Source organism: Pelodiscus sinensis, chromosome 20 (assembly GCF_049634645.1).
Source record: "Pelodiscus sinensis isolate JC-2024 chromosome 20, ASM4963464v1, whole genome shotgun sequence".
Classification (NCBI taxonomy): Eukaryota; Metazoa; Chordata; order Testudines; family Trionychidae; genus Pelodiscus; species Pelodiscus sinensis.
In genome coordinates, this window is record NC_134730.1 from 2,764,051 (window position 1) to 2,781,137 (window position 17,087).

The 17,087-nt window shown below is 59.3% G+C and overlaps 1 protein-coding gene across 1 annotated transcript in view; it reads left to right on the forward strand.

The window, feature by feature from the left end:
• Positions 1 to 17,087, forward strand: part of USP43 (ubiquitin specific peptidase 43) — an 85,908-nt gene that overhangs the window by 58,355 nt on the left and 10,466 nt on the right. The window contains exons 5-9 of the mRNA XM_075903490.1: positions 2,050 to 2,185; positions 3,638 to 3,782; positions 4,540 to 4,702; positions 5,716 to 5,827; positions 15,386 to 15,489. Coding sequence (XP_075759605.1) covers positions 2,050 to 2,185; positions 3,638 to 3,782; positions 4,540 to 4,702; positions 5,716 to 5,827; positions 15,386 to 15,489 — 660 coding nt within the window. The remainder of the gene's footprint in view (positions 1 to 2,049; positions 2,186 to 3,637; positions 3,783 to 4,539; positions 4,703 to 5,715; positions 5,828 to 15,385; positions 15,490 to 17,087) is intronic.

Sequence of the window (17,087 nt, forward strand, 5' to 3'; positions counted from 1 at the left end):
GGGAGCTGTGGGGGGGGACTGAGGGGCAGTGGCAGAGCTGTGTGTGGGGTGCCCAGGGCCAGGCTAGCAGGGGGCTGTGGGGTGGGACTGAGGGGCAGTGGCAGAGCTGTGTGTGGGGTGCCCAGGGCTGGGCTAGCAGGGGGCTGTGGGGTGGGACTGAGGGGCAGTGGCAGAGCTGTGTGTGGGGCGCCCAGGGCTGGGCTAGCAGGGGGCAGTGGGGGGGACTGAGGGGCAGTGGCAGAGCTGTGTGTGGGGCGCCCAGGGCTGGGCTAGCAGGGGGCTGTGGGGTGGGACTGAGGGGCAGTGGCAGAGCTGTGTGTGGGGTGCCCAGGGCTGGGCTAGCAGGGGACTGTGGGGGGGACTGAGGGGCAGTGGCAGAGCTGTGTGTGGGGCGCCCAGGGCTGGGCTAGCAGGGGGCTGTGGGGTGGGACTGAGGGGCAGTGGCAGAGCTGTGTGTGGGGTGCCCAGGGCTGGGCTAGCAGGGGGCTGTGGGGGGGACTGAGGGGCAGTGGCAGAGCTGTGTGTGGGGCGCCCAGGGCCGGGCTAGCAGGGGGCTGTGGGGGGGACTGAGGGGCAGTGGCAGAGCTGTGTGTGGGGTGCCCAGGGCTGGGCTAGCAGGGGACTGTGGGGGGGACTGAGGGGCAGTGGCAGAGCTGTGTGTGGGGTGCCCAGGGCTGGGCTAGCAGGGGGCTGTGGGGTGGGACTGAGGGGCAGTGGCAGAGCTGTGTGTGGGGTGCCCAGGGCTGGGCTAGCAGGGGACTGTGGGGGGGACTGAGGGGCAGTGGCAGAGCTGTGTGTGGGGCGCCCAGGCCTGGGCTAGCAGGGGGCTGTGGGGTGGGACTGAGGGGCAGTGGCAGAGCTGTGTGTGGGGTGCCCAGGGCCGGGCTAGCAGGGGGCTGTGGGGGGGACTGAGGGGCAGTGGCAGAGCTGTGTGTGGGGTGCCCAGGGCCGGGCTAGCAGGGGGCTGTGGGGGGGACTGAGGGGCAGTGGCAGAGCTGTGTGTGGGGTGCCCAGGGCCGGGCTAGCAGGGGGCTGTGGGGTGGGACTGAGGGGCAGTGGCAGAGCTGTGTGTGGGGCGCCCAGGGCTGGGATCAGGGCTGGCAGGAGGCTGTGGGGCGGGACTGACGGCTGCTCCTTAAAGGGGTCGGAGCACCAGCCCAGGGTGTTAATGTGGCGGGTGACTTTGCCCGGGGGCAGCCGCTCAGCCGGGGCGGGGCCGCACCCCCGCGTTGTGGCCCTTACAGCGGGACGCGGTGCTCAGGGGCGTTCCTGGGCCAGTGCTCAGCCGGGGGGGGGGGGCCGCACCCCCGCGTTGTGGCCCTTACAGCGGGACGCGGTGCTCAGGGGCGTTCCTGGGCCAGTGCCCAGCCGGGCGGGGCCGCACCCCCGCGTTGTGGCCCTTACAGCGGGACGCGGTGCTCAGGGGCGTTCCTGGGCCAGTGCTCAGCCGGGCGGGGCCGCACCCCCGCGTTGTGGCCCTTACAGCGGGACGCGGTGCTTGGGGGCGTTCCTGGGCCAGTGCTCAGCCGGGCGGGGCCGCACCCCCGCGTTGTGGCCCTTACAGCGGGACGCGGTGCTCGGGGGCGTTCCTGGGCCAGTGCTCAGCCGGGGGGGGGGGGGCGCACCCCCGCGTTGTGGCCCTTACAGCGGGACGCGGTGCTCGGGGGCGTTCCTGGGCCAGTGCTCAGCCGGGGGGGGGGGCCGCACCCCCGCGTTGTGGCCCTTACAGCGGGACGCGGTGCTCGGGGGCGTTCCTGGGCCAGTGCTCAGCCGGGGGGGGGGGGCCGCACCCCCGCGTTGTGGCCCTTACAGCGGGACGCGGTGCTCAGGGGCGTTCCTGGGCCAGTGCTCAGCCGGGGGGGGGGGGCCGCACCCCCGCGTTGTGGCCCTTACAGCGGGACGCGGTGCTCGGGGGCTTTCCTGGGCCAGCGCTCAGCCCTCGGCTCTCCCCGCTGCCTGCCCGGCCGGAATAACTCCGGTTCCCTGGGGCCCAGACCGCCCCAGGAGCTGCTGCTGGCCCCTCCGGAGCTCCCCCGCCCTGTTTTTCAGGTCCTTGAACGTGACCTTAGTCTTCCAGTCCAAGAGCCAGCGGTTCCTGCGGGTGGGCCTGGCTGTGCCCCTCTTCAGCACGGTGGCCGCCCTGCGGGCAAAGGTGGCAGAAGAAGGCAAAATCGCCCCCGATCAGGTCAGTCGGGTGTGACGGACCGGGCCTTGTCTGGGCACAGCTGAGGGCGTCCGCTCAGGGCGAATTGCTCAAATCCGGGGTTCCTTACAGCCCCCGACTGGCGACCTCTCCACACAGGCCAAAAACCAGTCCCACAGAGCGCTTCAGCTGCCTGCCTGAAGCCTCCCGAGCAAAACCCCTCCGACACCCCAGCAATATCCGTGCCCCAGATGGCCCCGGGCCTCATACACAGGTGGGGGGTCCTAGCACCCAATCCCACCTACCCCGAACAAGTTCTGTCCGGTTCCAAGAAACCAGCCACAGATCCCTGGTCAATTTACCCTCTGGACCTTACCCACAAATCACGCTGGGCCAATCCTTTAGAATCTATATCTAAAGGTTTATTATTACAAGAAAGAAAAGCCTGAGAGTGAGGTTATTAAAGTACAGTACGTTACATGCACCGAATCTCCCAGTTCTCGATGCAGGCTCTAGCAGAGATGTTGCAGCTGCTGGTTACAAGTCCTTATTGCACATCCTACGATCAGGATGGGTCCACAGGTCTTCCGGGCTCTTCAATCCCTGCAGTGCTGCCTCTGGGATGAAGTGCTGAGCTGAGAACAAAATGGCATCGACCACATGGCCTCTTTATACTCCGTCCTGGCCTCTTCTTGTATGCAGCCAGTCACCTGGTCAGAGGCCAATCTCTATGTTTCCTGCTGGCTGCCCTCAGGTGACAAATCCCATTCTTTGGGTGTGTCCATAGCCTATTGAGAGTCATTGTTCCACAGGGCTTTGCTACCCAGCCTGTCCATAGCCATGCTTAACCACATTCACAGAAATATTCAGCTTCCACACAGATTACAGATTCCTACCTACACACACAGACATTATACACTCACATAAATAGTGTACATACGATTAACAAACAATAAGTTCCCATTCAATACCCCACATGGCTCCCCCCATACCAATTTCTGGGGCCAACACCCCCACCTAGGGGTGCAGCAGCGATCTGGCTGCTTCCCTCCAATTCAGCAACGTGACATCGGGGCCAGTCTCCCCTCCCCTCCCCAGGCCTGGAGCAGCGGTGGGCAGCTGCCCCAATGCTGAGCCCTCTCCCGGGGGCACGGGGGCGCCCGCTCCAGCCTGGCAGGGCTCACCTGGCAAGGGGAGCCCCTTTTGCCTCAGTCACTGTGGGGGGGGCACTGGGGCGTGCCACACATGCCAGGTGTGAATGGAACCCCCCAGGGTGTCTCAGGCAGGCCTGGTTGCAGGAGATACGCGTGTGCGCCAGCCCCTCAGCCTGGCTCCTCGGTAGCAGCCTGGAGACCCCCCACCGGGCGCATCCACAGAGCGGGGCTGTGCTGAGCTGCTGCGGGGAGGCCCTGGGGCTCTCCAAACACAGGACCGGCCGGGGCCGGGGGCCCTCGGGGAGGGGGACGGGGCGGCTGACGTTGCCCTGCGCTGCAGGTGGTCCTGGCGGAGCTGTCCCCCAGCGGGTTCCAGCGCTCCTTCCACGACGAGGAGGATCTCAACACCATCGCCGAGGGTGACAGCGTCTACGCCTTCCAGGCCCCACTGCCCGCCCGCCGAGGCAGCTCGTCCCGGCTCTCAGGTACCAGGCTGCGTTCCGGGCGCCTGGAACCGAGCCCATCTCCGCCGGGCAGCGGGGCTCTCCATCAGCGCCGTGAATGGCGGGGGAGTTACCCCAGGGACCGAGGCCCCTCTGTCTGCGTCCCGCTCGGGTGTGTCAGTGTGACGAGAGCCGCCTGTGTGCTCGGGGCTCGCGCCACCTGCGTCCGCGCTGGGGCCGAGGAGACCCCAGAAGGGCCTGGCTTGAACGCCAGCCTCAGTTACGCCCGGCGGAGTCTGGCCTGCTGAGGAGCTGCTGTTAGGGCACCTCCGGGTTCTCTCCTCAGCGCCCCCGGGATTCATCGTCCCTCCCGGCTAGCGGGGAGTCCCGACGTTGGGAAGCCTCAGAGCTTGCTCCCAGCCCTGCGGGGCCCTCTGGTTACTTGCCAAGCCATGCTAGTAAGACGGTCGGGAGGTGGCAGGTGCGCCCGGGGCGGGGACGTGCCCTTCGCGCCAGCCGGGCACCCTGCAAATGGATCAGCGCTCAGCCTAGGCCTCTTCGATTCTTCCCGCCCGCTGCGGTCCAGCAGCGCAGTGTCATTCCGCGGGGTTCATCCGGCGGGGCAGGCGGCTCTGGGCCGGCGCTGGGCTGAGTGCCTGGGAGGTGCCCACGCCTCGCAGACTGGGGTTCACTGCCCGCTCTCCGTGGGGTAAAGAGTTGGCACCTGCCGTGATCAGTGCCCCCCACACCAGCCCGGACTCGGGCATTCATTCTCTTGCTCCTCTGTTTCTCCCTGCAGGCTGCCCCCTCAGCCTCCCAACGTCCCCCAGCTCCTCCGAGGCCGAAGGTCAGCGATTGCCCCATGCTGGAGCCGTGTCCTCGGAGCTCGTGCACCCCGGTGGAGGCGGGAGAGTGCTGCTTCTCCTCTGTAACATGGCAGGGACAGGGCAGCAGGCTGCCAGGTACGCCGCCTTGCTCCGCCCCACGCTGCGGGTTAGAGCTGCCTGGGCGTGAACGCTGCAGCCATTACCCGGTAACGCAGCGATGGGCACCTGCCTCCGGGGTTGTGTGCGACCCGCGGGACGGGTTGTTACCGTTGCCCACGTGCAGGGTTGCCGGAGTCTGCGGGTTTCTGTCTGCGTCGGGTTTCCTACCGGTGTTACTAAAATGACACACACCTAACGCAGGGGCAGGTGAGGCGAGGTGCTGGCGCACACCGTTGTGAGGGCCACACGCGCGATCCCTCTGCACCAAAAGCCTTGCCATGGAGCAACCCGCACCCCAAGCTACACAAGCGCAGTTACACAACTCCCCCCGCCCGGGACACCGTCTCGGTTCCGACAGTCTTGCAGCCCAGTGAGCTGGAGGGGCCATTCACTAGCCCCGGTTACCCCTCCCTGAAGTAACAGGTGGGTTTGGAAGGTGGTGCAGCCTAGTGGATGAAGCAAAGTAACAGGTGCCCACACTCCTGGGTTCCTCTCCAGGATCTCCCATTGGCTGCCTGTTCTTGCTCTGGCTGGGTTTATCCCTCTGACAAAGGGCAATGATTCAGTGTCCAGTGCTCTGACTGCTAGGCAGTGCTTCCTCTCTGCATGGCTGTGTGGTGCCCCCTTCCCACACCAGCTGGAGGCCCCTGTGCTGTCTTATATGGAGATATACGATCCCATAGAGCTAGGAGGGAGGTCACTGAGTCCAGTTCCCTGTCCTCCCAGCAGGACCAAGCACCATCCCTGACAGATTTGCCCCAGATTCCTAGATGGCTCCCTCAAGGATTGAACTCGCAGCCCTGGGTTTAGCAGGCCAATGCGCAACCCACTGAGCTACCCCTCCCCCCCAGTCCAAGAGCCCCTGGGACGTACCCGAGCACTCCGTGCGCTTTCGTCCCCGACCACGAGGGGATGGACAAAGATGGCGCCTGCCCGGAGGGGCCAGGGATTCCTGTTCTAGCGTCAACCCCCAGCTTTTGGCTTTGCAGGTTCGGGCCCCCACTGCTGGCGAGAGAAGACAGAGCCGTCTCGTGGGAGCAGCTCCGGCAGTGCATCCTCAGCAAGATGCGCTACCTGATGAGGAGCGAGGCTCAGGGGCAGGTCAGTCCATTCCCGTCTCCCCCGCTGCGGGTGTCTTGGTGCCAGCCAGGACCGGGGTAGAGCGGGACCTGCTCATGTCAGGGCACTGCCCGGCTTGGCGGCTCGCAGCATGTCACAGTGCAAGGGGACCCGCCTGGGGAGAAGCGTTTCCCACCCCCTTCTGACAAGCCTCCTGCATTTCCGTCCCAACTCTCCTCTCCAAAGGGTCACCAGGGAGGGATTTGTCTCACCAGGCGGGATTGTGCCCGTGTGTTGGTGTGAACCCAGAGGAAATCCATTGGTAGCGGGGGATTTACCCAGGTGGAGATTTATGGATTCAAGGTCAGAAGGGAACTTGGTGATCATCTAGTCCAGGGGTGGCCAACCCATTAAACGAAGAGAGCCGAAACAGTGGTGGAAAAAATGCGAAGAGCCGCACAAGAATTTTTTTTTGCAGCAATTTTTGTTGAGCAAAAAAAAGAAAAGACACTGCCCCTTTAAAAGAAAAGACAAGGCCACATCAGGCTCCCATCATCCACCGCCATCTTGAATCGCCGCACCGGACGGCTCCCCTGCCCCAGTGAGCACAGGGGGCCAGGGACCCTTTCTGGGGGCTCAGGGGCGGCTTCGCGAGCCAAGGGGGACGCTTCGTGAGCCACACTTTAAGGGGGGGAAGAGCCGCATGCGGCATCTGAGCCGCAGGTTGGCCACCCCGATCTACTCTGACCCCCGGCATCACAAATGCCAGGGGGATGCTCCAGAGGCTTCCTAGAGCAGCTGTTAGGAAAGCCCCCAATCCTGAGTGAGAGATGGTCAGTGATGAGACTATAAATGGCTCCAACCATTAATTACTCTGACCACTAAAAATGTGCCCTTCCGGCTCCCGCCCAGCATGCTCTGCCATCGTGCGAGAGAAGAAACCACGGAAGTGCAGGTGCCATTAGTCCTAACTTCCTCATCCTTCCTGCCAGTTTCTAAGCTTGGTTTCATGGCCTACTTGCTTTCTGATAGGTTCCCACCGGGGGCTGACATTTTCCATTCTGGTGGATTGTTGGAAAAAGTTTGGGCAAAGCTGTGTCTATGTTCCGGGCAAGCGGGGGCTGGGAATGGGGAATGTAATTATCTCCATTGAAAAAAAAAAGGCAACCCACCTTTTCAGCACAGGGCTCTGAGGTTTGCTTCCTGAAACCCAGCCCATGCAGCTGTGCTGAGCACTAGTGCTCTTGCACAGCTGGAAAACACAACCATCAGGCTTCCTGGGACCCACTGACTGCAATAGAAAACTTCAGGGGGCCGGGTTCGCTGCCGCCTGACATTGTAGTTCCTGGCAGGGAAAGGGAGTGGAAAAGTCGAGCAAAGGAGCATTGCAGGGTGGAATGAAGTCCAAATGCACCTCCCTGTGCAGCTCTTGAAGTCAAGGAATTGACAAACTGAAGGAGCAAGGAGTTAGCAGCCTGTTATGGGACTAGGCCATAGAGAAGTCCTCCAGAAGGCTAGAGTGGCTGTGAAGGAACCAGCCAATCAGGATCCAGGAGGGACTACAAAAGGAGCTGCAGGACTAGCGGCAGCTGAGTTGTAGCCCAGACCTGGAAGGGAGAAGGTGAAGGGCGCTGGCTGGCAGGACCAAGGACAGCTCAGAGAGGGGAGCTGTTCAGGACACCATCTCCTGGAGGAGAAGGCCTTGGCGGCCCCGCTCTTACCAAGTGGGAAGCAGATTGAGAGCCTGGGCTCAGAGAGGGGGCCGGGATGGACCCTGATAGAGGTGTACCCCGGAGGGGCTGTGACTGCACACGAGGCCGGGGAGCTGGGTAGTTGCAGGGTTTCTCAAAACGGAGGCAGTGCGGGAACCCACGCTCGGCCACACGGGGGCGCTCGCGGGAGGTGGGCGCCGACCCCCTTCGCCGCTCCGCCCGCTGAGTTACGCGCATGGCAAGAAGTTGAGCAACCCCACGGCTGGGTGGCTGCATGGCCAGGAGCGCTGCTGCCTGCTCAGACCTGAAACAGCTGGCTCTTGCTGTGTGTCTGCGGCGCCTAGAGCCACGGGGCCCTGCGGTTGGCCAGCCCCACCACAGCAGTTGGTTTCCCAAAGCTTAGAGCTGGTGAGCCCTTCCGTAACCCCCCTTTGCGCAGGGGCAACGTCCCCACCTAGCACGCCCCTCGTGGGAGGGGAAAGCGCCGGGCTCCCAGCTCTGTGCCGACGCGCAGTGGGTTTGCGTGGAACACTTGCCGGGCCAAGCTCTGAGCTCCACATACCCCCAGTGAATTCAGATGACCCCGGGCAATTCTGGCTGAGTTTTGCGCTGAGAATTACGGAGTCTTTTGCGTGGTTGAACCCCGGGGTAAAATGGGGCAAACCTTTGCAAAGCAAACCCCTCCCACTCCCCCCCAGCTCCTCCCCAGGTTTGGTAATCGGGAAGAGTGGCAGGAGGGGCCGGGTAAGCTTCTGTGAGCCAAGGCAAGACAGACACAATCTCTGGGGTGCCTGTAGCTCGATTAGATACATTTGATCTATTTATTAAAGCATTAGAACCCCTCCTCCTGGGGGGGATGAATTTTAATGTAACATTAATTTTTGTGCCTGTTAATCTCCTTTCCCATTCCTTCCGAGTGGATAGCATTTTAATTAAATTAGAGCTTGTTAAATCATCCTCGGAACCCACGAGGGGCCCCGCGTTCCATTCCTGTGCGGAATGAAGATTGATTATTGCATCCAACGCCAAAGTCGCCCGTAGATGCCTTGCTGAGTTTCTTTCCCGGGGTGAACAGGGCTGGGGAAGAGCTCAGAAGAAGCTCTCTAAATCCAGCTGTCAGGAGGCGGATGTGCCCCATCCCCACACAGAGAGGGGAGGGGATGTTTATGCTCCCTGGGACCCCGCCCTCACATGTGGGAAACTGCAGCCTAATGGCCTTTCTGCCATCTGCCTTCAGAGTGGTCTTCTTCCCTCAGGCTCCACCCTAGGGTCCTGTGCCAATGCCCGGTGCCCCAGAGGGAATGAACAGGTCAGTCAGTGAATGATCCATCCTCTGCTGGCCATTCCCAACTTCTGACAGACAGAAAACCTAACCTCCATGCATTTATCTAGCTCTTTTTTGAACCCTGAAACAGTCTTGCCCTTCACAATATCCTCTGGCAAGGAGTTCCACAAGTTGACCATGTGTTGTATAAAGAAAAACTTCCTTTTGTTTGTTTTAAACCTCATAGACTCATAGACTTTAAGGTCAGAAGGGACCATTATGATCATCCAGTCTGACCCCCTGCACAGTGCAGGCCACAGAATCTCACCCACTCCTCCCAAAATAATCCTCTCACCTATATCTCAGATATTGAAACCTTCAAATACTTTGAAGACCCCAAGATGCAGAGAATCCTTCAGCTGTGATCTGTACCCCACGCTACAGAGGAAGGCGAAAAACCTCCAGGGCCTCTGCCAATCTACCCTGGAGGAAAATTCCTTCCCGACCCCAAATATGGCGATCAGCTAAACCCTGAGCATGTGGGCAAGACTCATCAGCCAGACACCCAGAAAGTTCTCTATAGTAACTCCTATCATCCCTCCATTGACCTATTCCCACTGATAATGAATGGTCAATTAGTTACCAAGATCATATTATCTCATCAAACCATCCCCTTCATAAACCCATCGGCTGTGTCTACACTGGCATCCCTTCCGGAAAAGGGATGCTAATGTAGCACTTTGGAATAGGCAAATCCACGGGGGATTTAAATATCCCCCGCGGTATTTGCATTAACATGGCTGCCGCTTTTTTCCGGCTTGGAGATAAGCCGGAGAAAAGCGCCAGTCTAGACGTGATTCTCCGGAAAATAAAGCCTTTTCCGGAGGATCTCTTATTCCTACTTTCAAGGAATAAAAGGCTTTATTTTCCGGAGAATCACGTCTAGACTGGCGCTTTTCTCCAGCTTATCTCCAAGCCGGAAAAAAACGGCAGCCATGTTAATGCAAATACCGCGGGGGAGATTTAAATCCCCCGTGGATTTGCCTATTCTAAAGTGCTACATTAGCATCCCTTTTCCGGAAGGGATGCCAGTGTAGACACAGCCATCTAGTTTAATCTTGAAAGCGGATAGATCTTTTGCCCCCACTACTTCCCTTGGAAGGCCGTTCCAGAACCTCAGTCCTCTAATGGCTAGAAACCTTCGTCTAATCTCAAGTCTAAACTTCCTACTAGCCAGCTTATATCCATTTGTTCTTGTGTCCACACTGATATTAAGCTTAAATAATTCCTCTCCCTCCCTGGTATTTATCCCTCTAATATATTTAAAAAGTGCAATCATGTCCCCCCTCAGCCTTCTTTTGGTTAAGGTAAACAAGCCAAGCTCCTTGAGTCTCCTTTCATAAGACAGGTTTTCCATTCCTCGGATCATCCTAGTGGCCCTTCTTTGTACCTGCTCCAGTTTGAATTCATCCTTCTTAAACATGGGAGACCAGAACTGCACACAGTATTCCAAATGGGGTCTCACCAATGCCTTGTATAACGGCACTACCACCTCCTTATCCCTACTGGAAATACCTCGCCTAATACATCCCAAGACCGTATTAGCCTTTTTCACGGCCATGTCACAATGGCGGCTCATAGTCATCCTATAATCAACTAGGACTCCGAGGTCCTTCTCCTCCTCCGTTACTTCCAACTGATGTGTCCCCAGCTTATAACTAAAATTCTTGTTATTAATCCCTAAATGCATAACCTTACACTTCTCACTATTAAATTTCATCCTATTGCTATCACTCCAATTTACAAGATCATCCAGATCTTCCTGTATGATATCCCGATCCTTTTCTGAATTGACAATAGCTCCCAACTTTGTGTCATCCGCAGATTGTATTAGGACACTTCCACTTTTGGTGCCAAGATCAGCAATAAAAAGATTAAATAAAATTAGCCCCAAAACTGATCCCTGAGGAACTCTGCTAGTAACCTTCCTCCAACCCGAGAATTCACCTTTCAATATGACCCGCTGTCGTCTCCCCTTGAACCTGCTGCCTATTCATTTCATTTGGTAACACCTGGTTGTGTTACGTGAAGGGACAAATGACACATCTTTCCTTACTTCACACCAGTCATGATTTTATAGGCCTTTATCACATCTCCCCATTTTAGTTGTCTCTTTTCCAAGCTGAAAAGCCCTAGTCTTATTATTCTCTCCTCATATGGGCTGCTCCATACTCTGATCCTTTTTGTTGCCGTTTTCCAATTTTGAGATAGGTTATCACGTCTGCGCGCTGTATTCAGGATGTGAGCGTGCCATGGGTTATGTAGAAGCAATAGGATATTTTCTGTCTTATTCTCTGTCCCTCTCCTAATGATCACCAGCAGTCTGTTCACTTTTTTGACTGCTGCTGCACATGAAGTGGGTGTTTTCAGAGAACTATCCATAGTGACTCCAGGATCTCTCTTGAGTGGTAAAAGCGAATTTAGATCCTGTCGTTTTATATTTCTAGTTAGGATTCTGTTTTCCACCGTGCATGACTTTGAATCAAGCCCAGAGTCTCTTGAGTGTCTCTCACCCATCCCCGAGAATGTCTAGGAGTGACCAAATCAGATTTTAGGAGCCATTAGCATCGCTGTACCCCTCTGGCGATGGGGGGAGGGGGTGTGCTCTGACTCCAAGCGGCGGCTGGATCCCCTCAGGCAGACAGACAGCCGCCCAGAGCTAACACAGCAAGTGGCAACATTCAGGAGTCAGAGATACAGGGAAAAACAATCAAGTAAGTCCTTGGCCAAACGTCGTTTTCTGCCTAGAAGCCCTATTGGCTTCTGCTCCGTTGGGCTACATTGGGGCTCTTTTGTCTCCCATCCCACCACCAGGACCCTCCTTCAACAGGAAAGAAGGCCTTGGATTGTCCGAGCTCTGGGATTTCCCATTGATCCACCAGGCCTGCGGAAACGAACACCTCTCATACCGCTCTGAGCCGATTGTACCATGTAGCATCTTGTGGGGGGGAGGGGGCGGGGCAGATGGAGACACACACATTTCTTCCTGACCCCTGGGGAATCATCCGGGGCCCTGAAGCATGAGATTAGCTGTTCCCTGTCTTAAGCCCTGATATCGTCTCTGCGATTTGCCGGGTCTCTCTGTGAAAACCAGCCGCTTTAGCTGAGCCTGTTCTGTTGTAGCCGTGACGGCCTTTCATCGGTTCTAAACTGCCCCGGCGACTAATTCCATCCAGTGGCTTCAGCACCACTCGGCAGGGAGGATTGCTTTCCTCTGCCCCTCCCAGCCGCAAACGGCCCAGTGCAGTCGGTTTCCGGCGCATCCCTTTCCGTGCCCGGTGCAATAGCCTGAGCTTTGGCATGGTGGAGCTGGGCTCAGACACCGGATTTCCAGCCCCCTGGGCCTGAGTGACGGCATGGGGGGGCCACACACTAAGAAATCACAGCAGGGCAATGGAGCATCAGCCTGGGCGGTGCGGGCAAGGGAAGGTATTGCCTTCCCAGAATTGCCTAGACTGCCCAGCCGCCTGGGAGAGTCTGGGACTGCACCACGCCACTCCCCGGCAGCCAGGCGGGGCGAGGTTGTGAAGGGGCGTGGTCTCAGGGAAAGGGGTGTGGCTTGTTTGGAAGGGGCGGGGCTTCAGCTGCCTTTCCCAGCTGGGCCTTCACCCACTGCCCATGAGCATGAGGCCTGCAGTGCCAGAGCCAGGGCCAGGGCCAGAGCTCAGTGGCCGCACCCCAAGCGTCGGTAGCAGCCGCGGTGCCTGGTGCCATGGGACCAGTGCTGCCTGCCCGCCTCGGCGCTCTCCTAGAGGAAAGTACATCCTCTCCGTGCACTGCCCAGGCCAGTGCCCTGTCCCCATGGCCAATCCGGAGCCCAGCCCACCCCCCTGCCTTCAGGGCGTCCCTTATCCCGGCTTCCTGATGCAGGAGCCACCTCCATCCCTGGGGCAGCCGGTGTTGGCTGTCTGGCGCTCCCAGGGCGGGTGGAGGGGGGGAAGGGGCTTGAGCCCCCAACCCTGCGCGTCCCAGGCAAATGCTCTATCCCCCAGAACCACCCCACTGCCCTACCTACAGGGTGTCCCCTCCCACACTCCAAACCCCTTGGCCCGAGACCAGAGCCTGCTCCCCAACCCCCTACCCCCGCCTGGTACAAGTGAATGAGATTCGTGGAGGAAGGGGGATGGCGTGAGCAAGGCGAGGCCTCGGAGAAGGGGCGGGGCTCGGAGAAGGGGTGGGGCTCAGACAAGGGGTGGGGCTCGGAGAAGGGGTGGGGCTCGGAGAAGGGGCGGGGCTCGGAGAAGGGGTGGGGCTCAGACAAGGGGCGGGGCTCGGAGAAGGGGTGGGGCTCAGACAAGGGGAGGGGCTCGGAGAAGGGGTGGGGCTCGGAGAAGGGGCGGGGCTCAGACAAGGGGCGGGGCTCGGAGAAGGGGTGGGGCTCAGACAAGGGAAGAGGCTCGGAGAAGGGGTGGGGCTCAGACAAGGGGCGGGGCTCGGAGAAGGGGGGAAGGAAGCTGCGTAAGGGGATTTGGGTTTGAAGCTGATCTTACATTGCACTTCAGTTGAAAGTGATCTTGCGGTTACAACGGTTGGAGATCCCCCGCCCGGGCGTTTCAGTTGCTCCTGGTGGAAATCAGAGGGGGTGGCCGTGCACAGCTCTGCTGCTCAGCAGGCAGGACAACGTTTTCTTGCTGGAATTAGTCTATGGGCCACCAGGACATTTTTTAACATTTCCTGGCGAGCTGTAATCCTCCAGGTTGTTACAGCCTCCGAACAAATCTCTTTACTCCTTCCTTGATAGACGAGTGGGCCCTTGAAGGGACATTGTTCAGGGAGCAAACTTTCTTCCTAATATTTAAGATGTATCGGCTCATGTCCTGTTTTCATGGGGGCGCGGTGAGACTCTTCCAGCTGGGTCACTGCATGCACACTCAGGATCTCTATCACCCTGTTGAATGACACCCGAGGCTAAAACGGACGTTTGCATCCGTCCTTTGTAAATGCAAATTCAATGTTGATATTTCTTTTCGTGGTTTGAATTGTTCCATCGTTAGTGCCTTGATCCGACGTGTGCTGGAGAATATCAGATACGCAGCGTGCAGTGTTTAAGACGTTATTTTTAATTACCAAGTGACTTGACAGGTAAAAAAAACACGTCACCATTGGAAATAGCCGCTAACCTTTTTATCTCCTGGAAATGCTCTTCCAGGTGTCATAGAGCAAATAGAAAACCCATGCTGGCCAATTTGTTCTAACATGTTCTTTCCAGTTATCACTTTAAAAGCTTTTCCTCTGTTCTTTTTTTTAAAGTCATGCCAAAATGCATTTCTTCTCCAATGTGTTAGTTATATCCTATTTTAGAAGAATGATTATGGGGAAACTCGACTGCTTTAGACGTCATATATTTGTAATGAGAACCGAGATATACAAATTAAGAGTGCGTATGTTTGCTTGCTTGTAATTTTCCAGATGATAATATAAATGACAATTAAAAAGTCTGTGGGTGTTTGAGGGCGATTGCTGCGTCGTGTAAGCACAATGGTATTGACCAAATATTCTGTGTCAATGTAGGTGACGGTTAGAGTTAGTAGTTCTGGTATTAATACTCCAAAACTGGTATAGGGAAGTCAATGCAAAGTAAAGCACATTGGAAACCATAATCCCAACTACACGTACAAAATGATGGGGTTGAAATTAGCTGTTACCACTGGCGGAAGAGACCCGAGGGTCCTTGTGGATAGTGCTCGGGAAACATCCGCTCAGTGCGCCGCGGCAGTCGAAAGAGAACGGAATTGTGTGCGCAGAATTGGGCCGCTCTGTCCCGCGGGAGCTGGAGCGAGCCCGGCGGCATCCCTGCACCACAGGCGCCAGGTGCGCTCGGGGATAACGGAGCCTTTCCGTTCTCTAGGCGCCTGGCTGGGTGCGGTGGGGGCAGGTGAACACTGGATTCTTGAGGCCAGCGGGGATGCACGGGTGTGAAATGCAGGAGCTGCTGATGCGCTGGGCCACGGGTGGAGGGGCAGCTGGGGGGGGGGGGGAGTTGCCAGCAGGGCTGGGCCCATCTCTAGCCTTTGAGGCGCAGTCGCGCCCAGCTCCTGCCTCCAAGGAGCCCACGTGGAGCACAGGGTGCCAGGTGGTGGGGCGGTGAAGGCGCTAACCCGGCGCCAGCCTGGAGCGGTGCCGAGTGTCCCCTGGCTAAACGCCAGCTGCAGGGCGCCTGGGCACCGGGGGTTGGATTGTCCCTGTGGGGCGAGGGGCCGGGGTTTGCCTTGGCCACAGGCAGGCCCTGGGTTCCACCAGCCCCTTGTGTTAATGGGCTTCCAGTCCCAGCATGCACCATGCCTTCTCGATCCACGCAACGGCTTGCAGGAACCCGGCCCCTCCCTGCCCCCGGTGTGTCCCGCGTGATTCCCGGACTCCCCCATGGGCTGGCAGCCAGAGTGACCAGCTTCGCTGCCCCTGCAACCCGGCAGAGCCCTTTGCTGGCACCAGCTGTGCTCCTCCCCAGAGGCAGCTGCATTTCTCCTCTGGCCGGGCAAGTGCTCTGGGGGGCCTTTGAAGGGAAGTGCTGTGGGGAGGGGCTGCCGAAGAGGGATCCTCAGTCTCTGTGCTTCTCTTTCGCAGAGCCTGGGGGACCTGTTCCGGGTGCGGGTTGCCGGAGGCTCCGTGGCTTGTAGCTACCTCTCCCCCGAGGACGGCAGGCCGCTCTCCCACCCCGCTGTCGACAGGTAAGAGGCCCCCCCGCCGGGATGGAAGCAGCTGAGCCAGGGGCCACTGGAGGGACCAGAGCCAGGGACAGGCCTGGGGCGGAGGGACCAGGGCCGGGGTCAGACGCGGGGGCCAGAGGGACTAGAGCGGGGGTTGAGCCCAGAGGATGGAGGGAGGAGGACCAGCCCGGGGGGCACAGGCCGGGCCTGAGGGGGAGGAGGGATCAGGGCCGGGGCTGGGACTAGATTTCAGGCCAAGTGAGACAAGCTGAATTCCCGCGGCGGCTCCCCAGACAGCCCTGGGCTTTCCCCTCCTCGCCTGGATCCCAGACCCACCTCCCACCAGCAAGGCCTCTGATGTGGCCTGCCCTGATGTGGGGGTGTCACTAGCCTGCCCTGATGTGGGGGTGTCACTAGCCTGCCCTGTGCTGGCGGGAGCGTTTATTTAACAGCTGTCTGGGTATCTCAGACGTTTCCCTTCCGAAAAGGGTTACTCGCTGCGTCCTGTCATCAGCTGGCCAGGGTTAGGGGAGAGTGCTGCCCTCTGCTGGGTGCGATCAGAACTGCTCGGCTGCGTGTCATTGGCCCCGTACTGCTAGGCACCCAGAAAGATTCTCCTTTAGCTGGACTGGAGGGCCTGTGATGCGGAAGCAGCAGGATCTAGCTTCCACTCCTGCTGCCCTTCGTGGCCGGGGGTGCAATGTGGGGAGGCCCCCGAAGGCCCAGCTGGGTGTTGGGCTGTTTATCGGGAAGCGTTTCTCGCTGGCTTCACTTTGCCGCAAAGAAAATCCTGCCGTTGGCTCCTTCGGCAGCCCGTGCCCGGCTCTCGGTCACACTCGGTGCCCCGGAGGTGGCTGGTGCGCCCCGCTGGGCTCAGGACTAGGGCTTGCCCTCCGCTCTGCTCCTTGCCGGCCCCCGGAGGGAGCAGCAGCAGGCCTGGGAGCCCCTCCGGCAAGAGGCCCCTCGCAGCACCGTGTGTCCGAGTTTATTGCGGCGGTGCTGGCGGGCTGCTATCCGCTGCATCACTGCTGCTGGACGCTGAGCTCCACAGGGCCCCTCTGGCTGCCCGGGCGCTCGGCGCTGCACAGATCCATCCTCGCCCCCAGCTCCCTTTGGCATGTCCCTCACGCGGATTGTCCCTGGGAGCCGTGACGGGCTCCTGGGCGGGATTCTGCAGCGAGATCGCTGGGAGTGACACGCCCTGGGAGACTCCGCTGCCTGCCGGGGGGGAGGGGCGCTCCGGAGGGTCTCCAGGCTGGCGCAGGGGAGCGGCAGTGTGTGTGAGGAGTTACAGACTTCACCAAGCATCAGGAGACCTGGGGCCTTTCCTTGGGCCGGCCACTGTCTCCCTGGGTGACTGCAAGTCACTGCACCTCCCTGCCTCAATTTCCCTTTCTGTTCAGGGGTTAACGCTGCTGCCCCGTATTTGCAAAGCACTGTCAGATCTGCAGGCAAACAGCCCCGGGCAGTGATCGGCGCTGTGCCGTGTGCACAAGCAGGGCACGGGGCCGTTTCCCTTCCCGGTTTCTATGTCCTCCTGCTGCTGCTGGGGCCAGCTCGCCGCCCCTGCCGGGCCAGGCGCAGACTCTGCCCTTTGAGCGGCGTCAAACAATAACGAC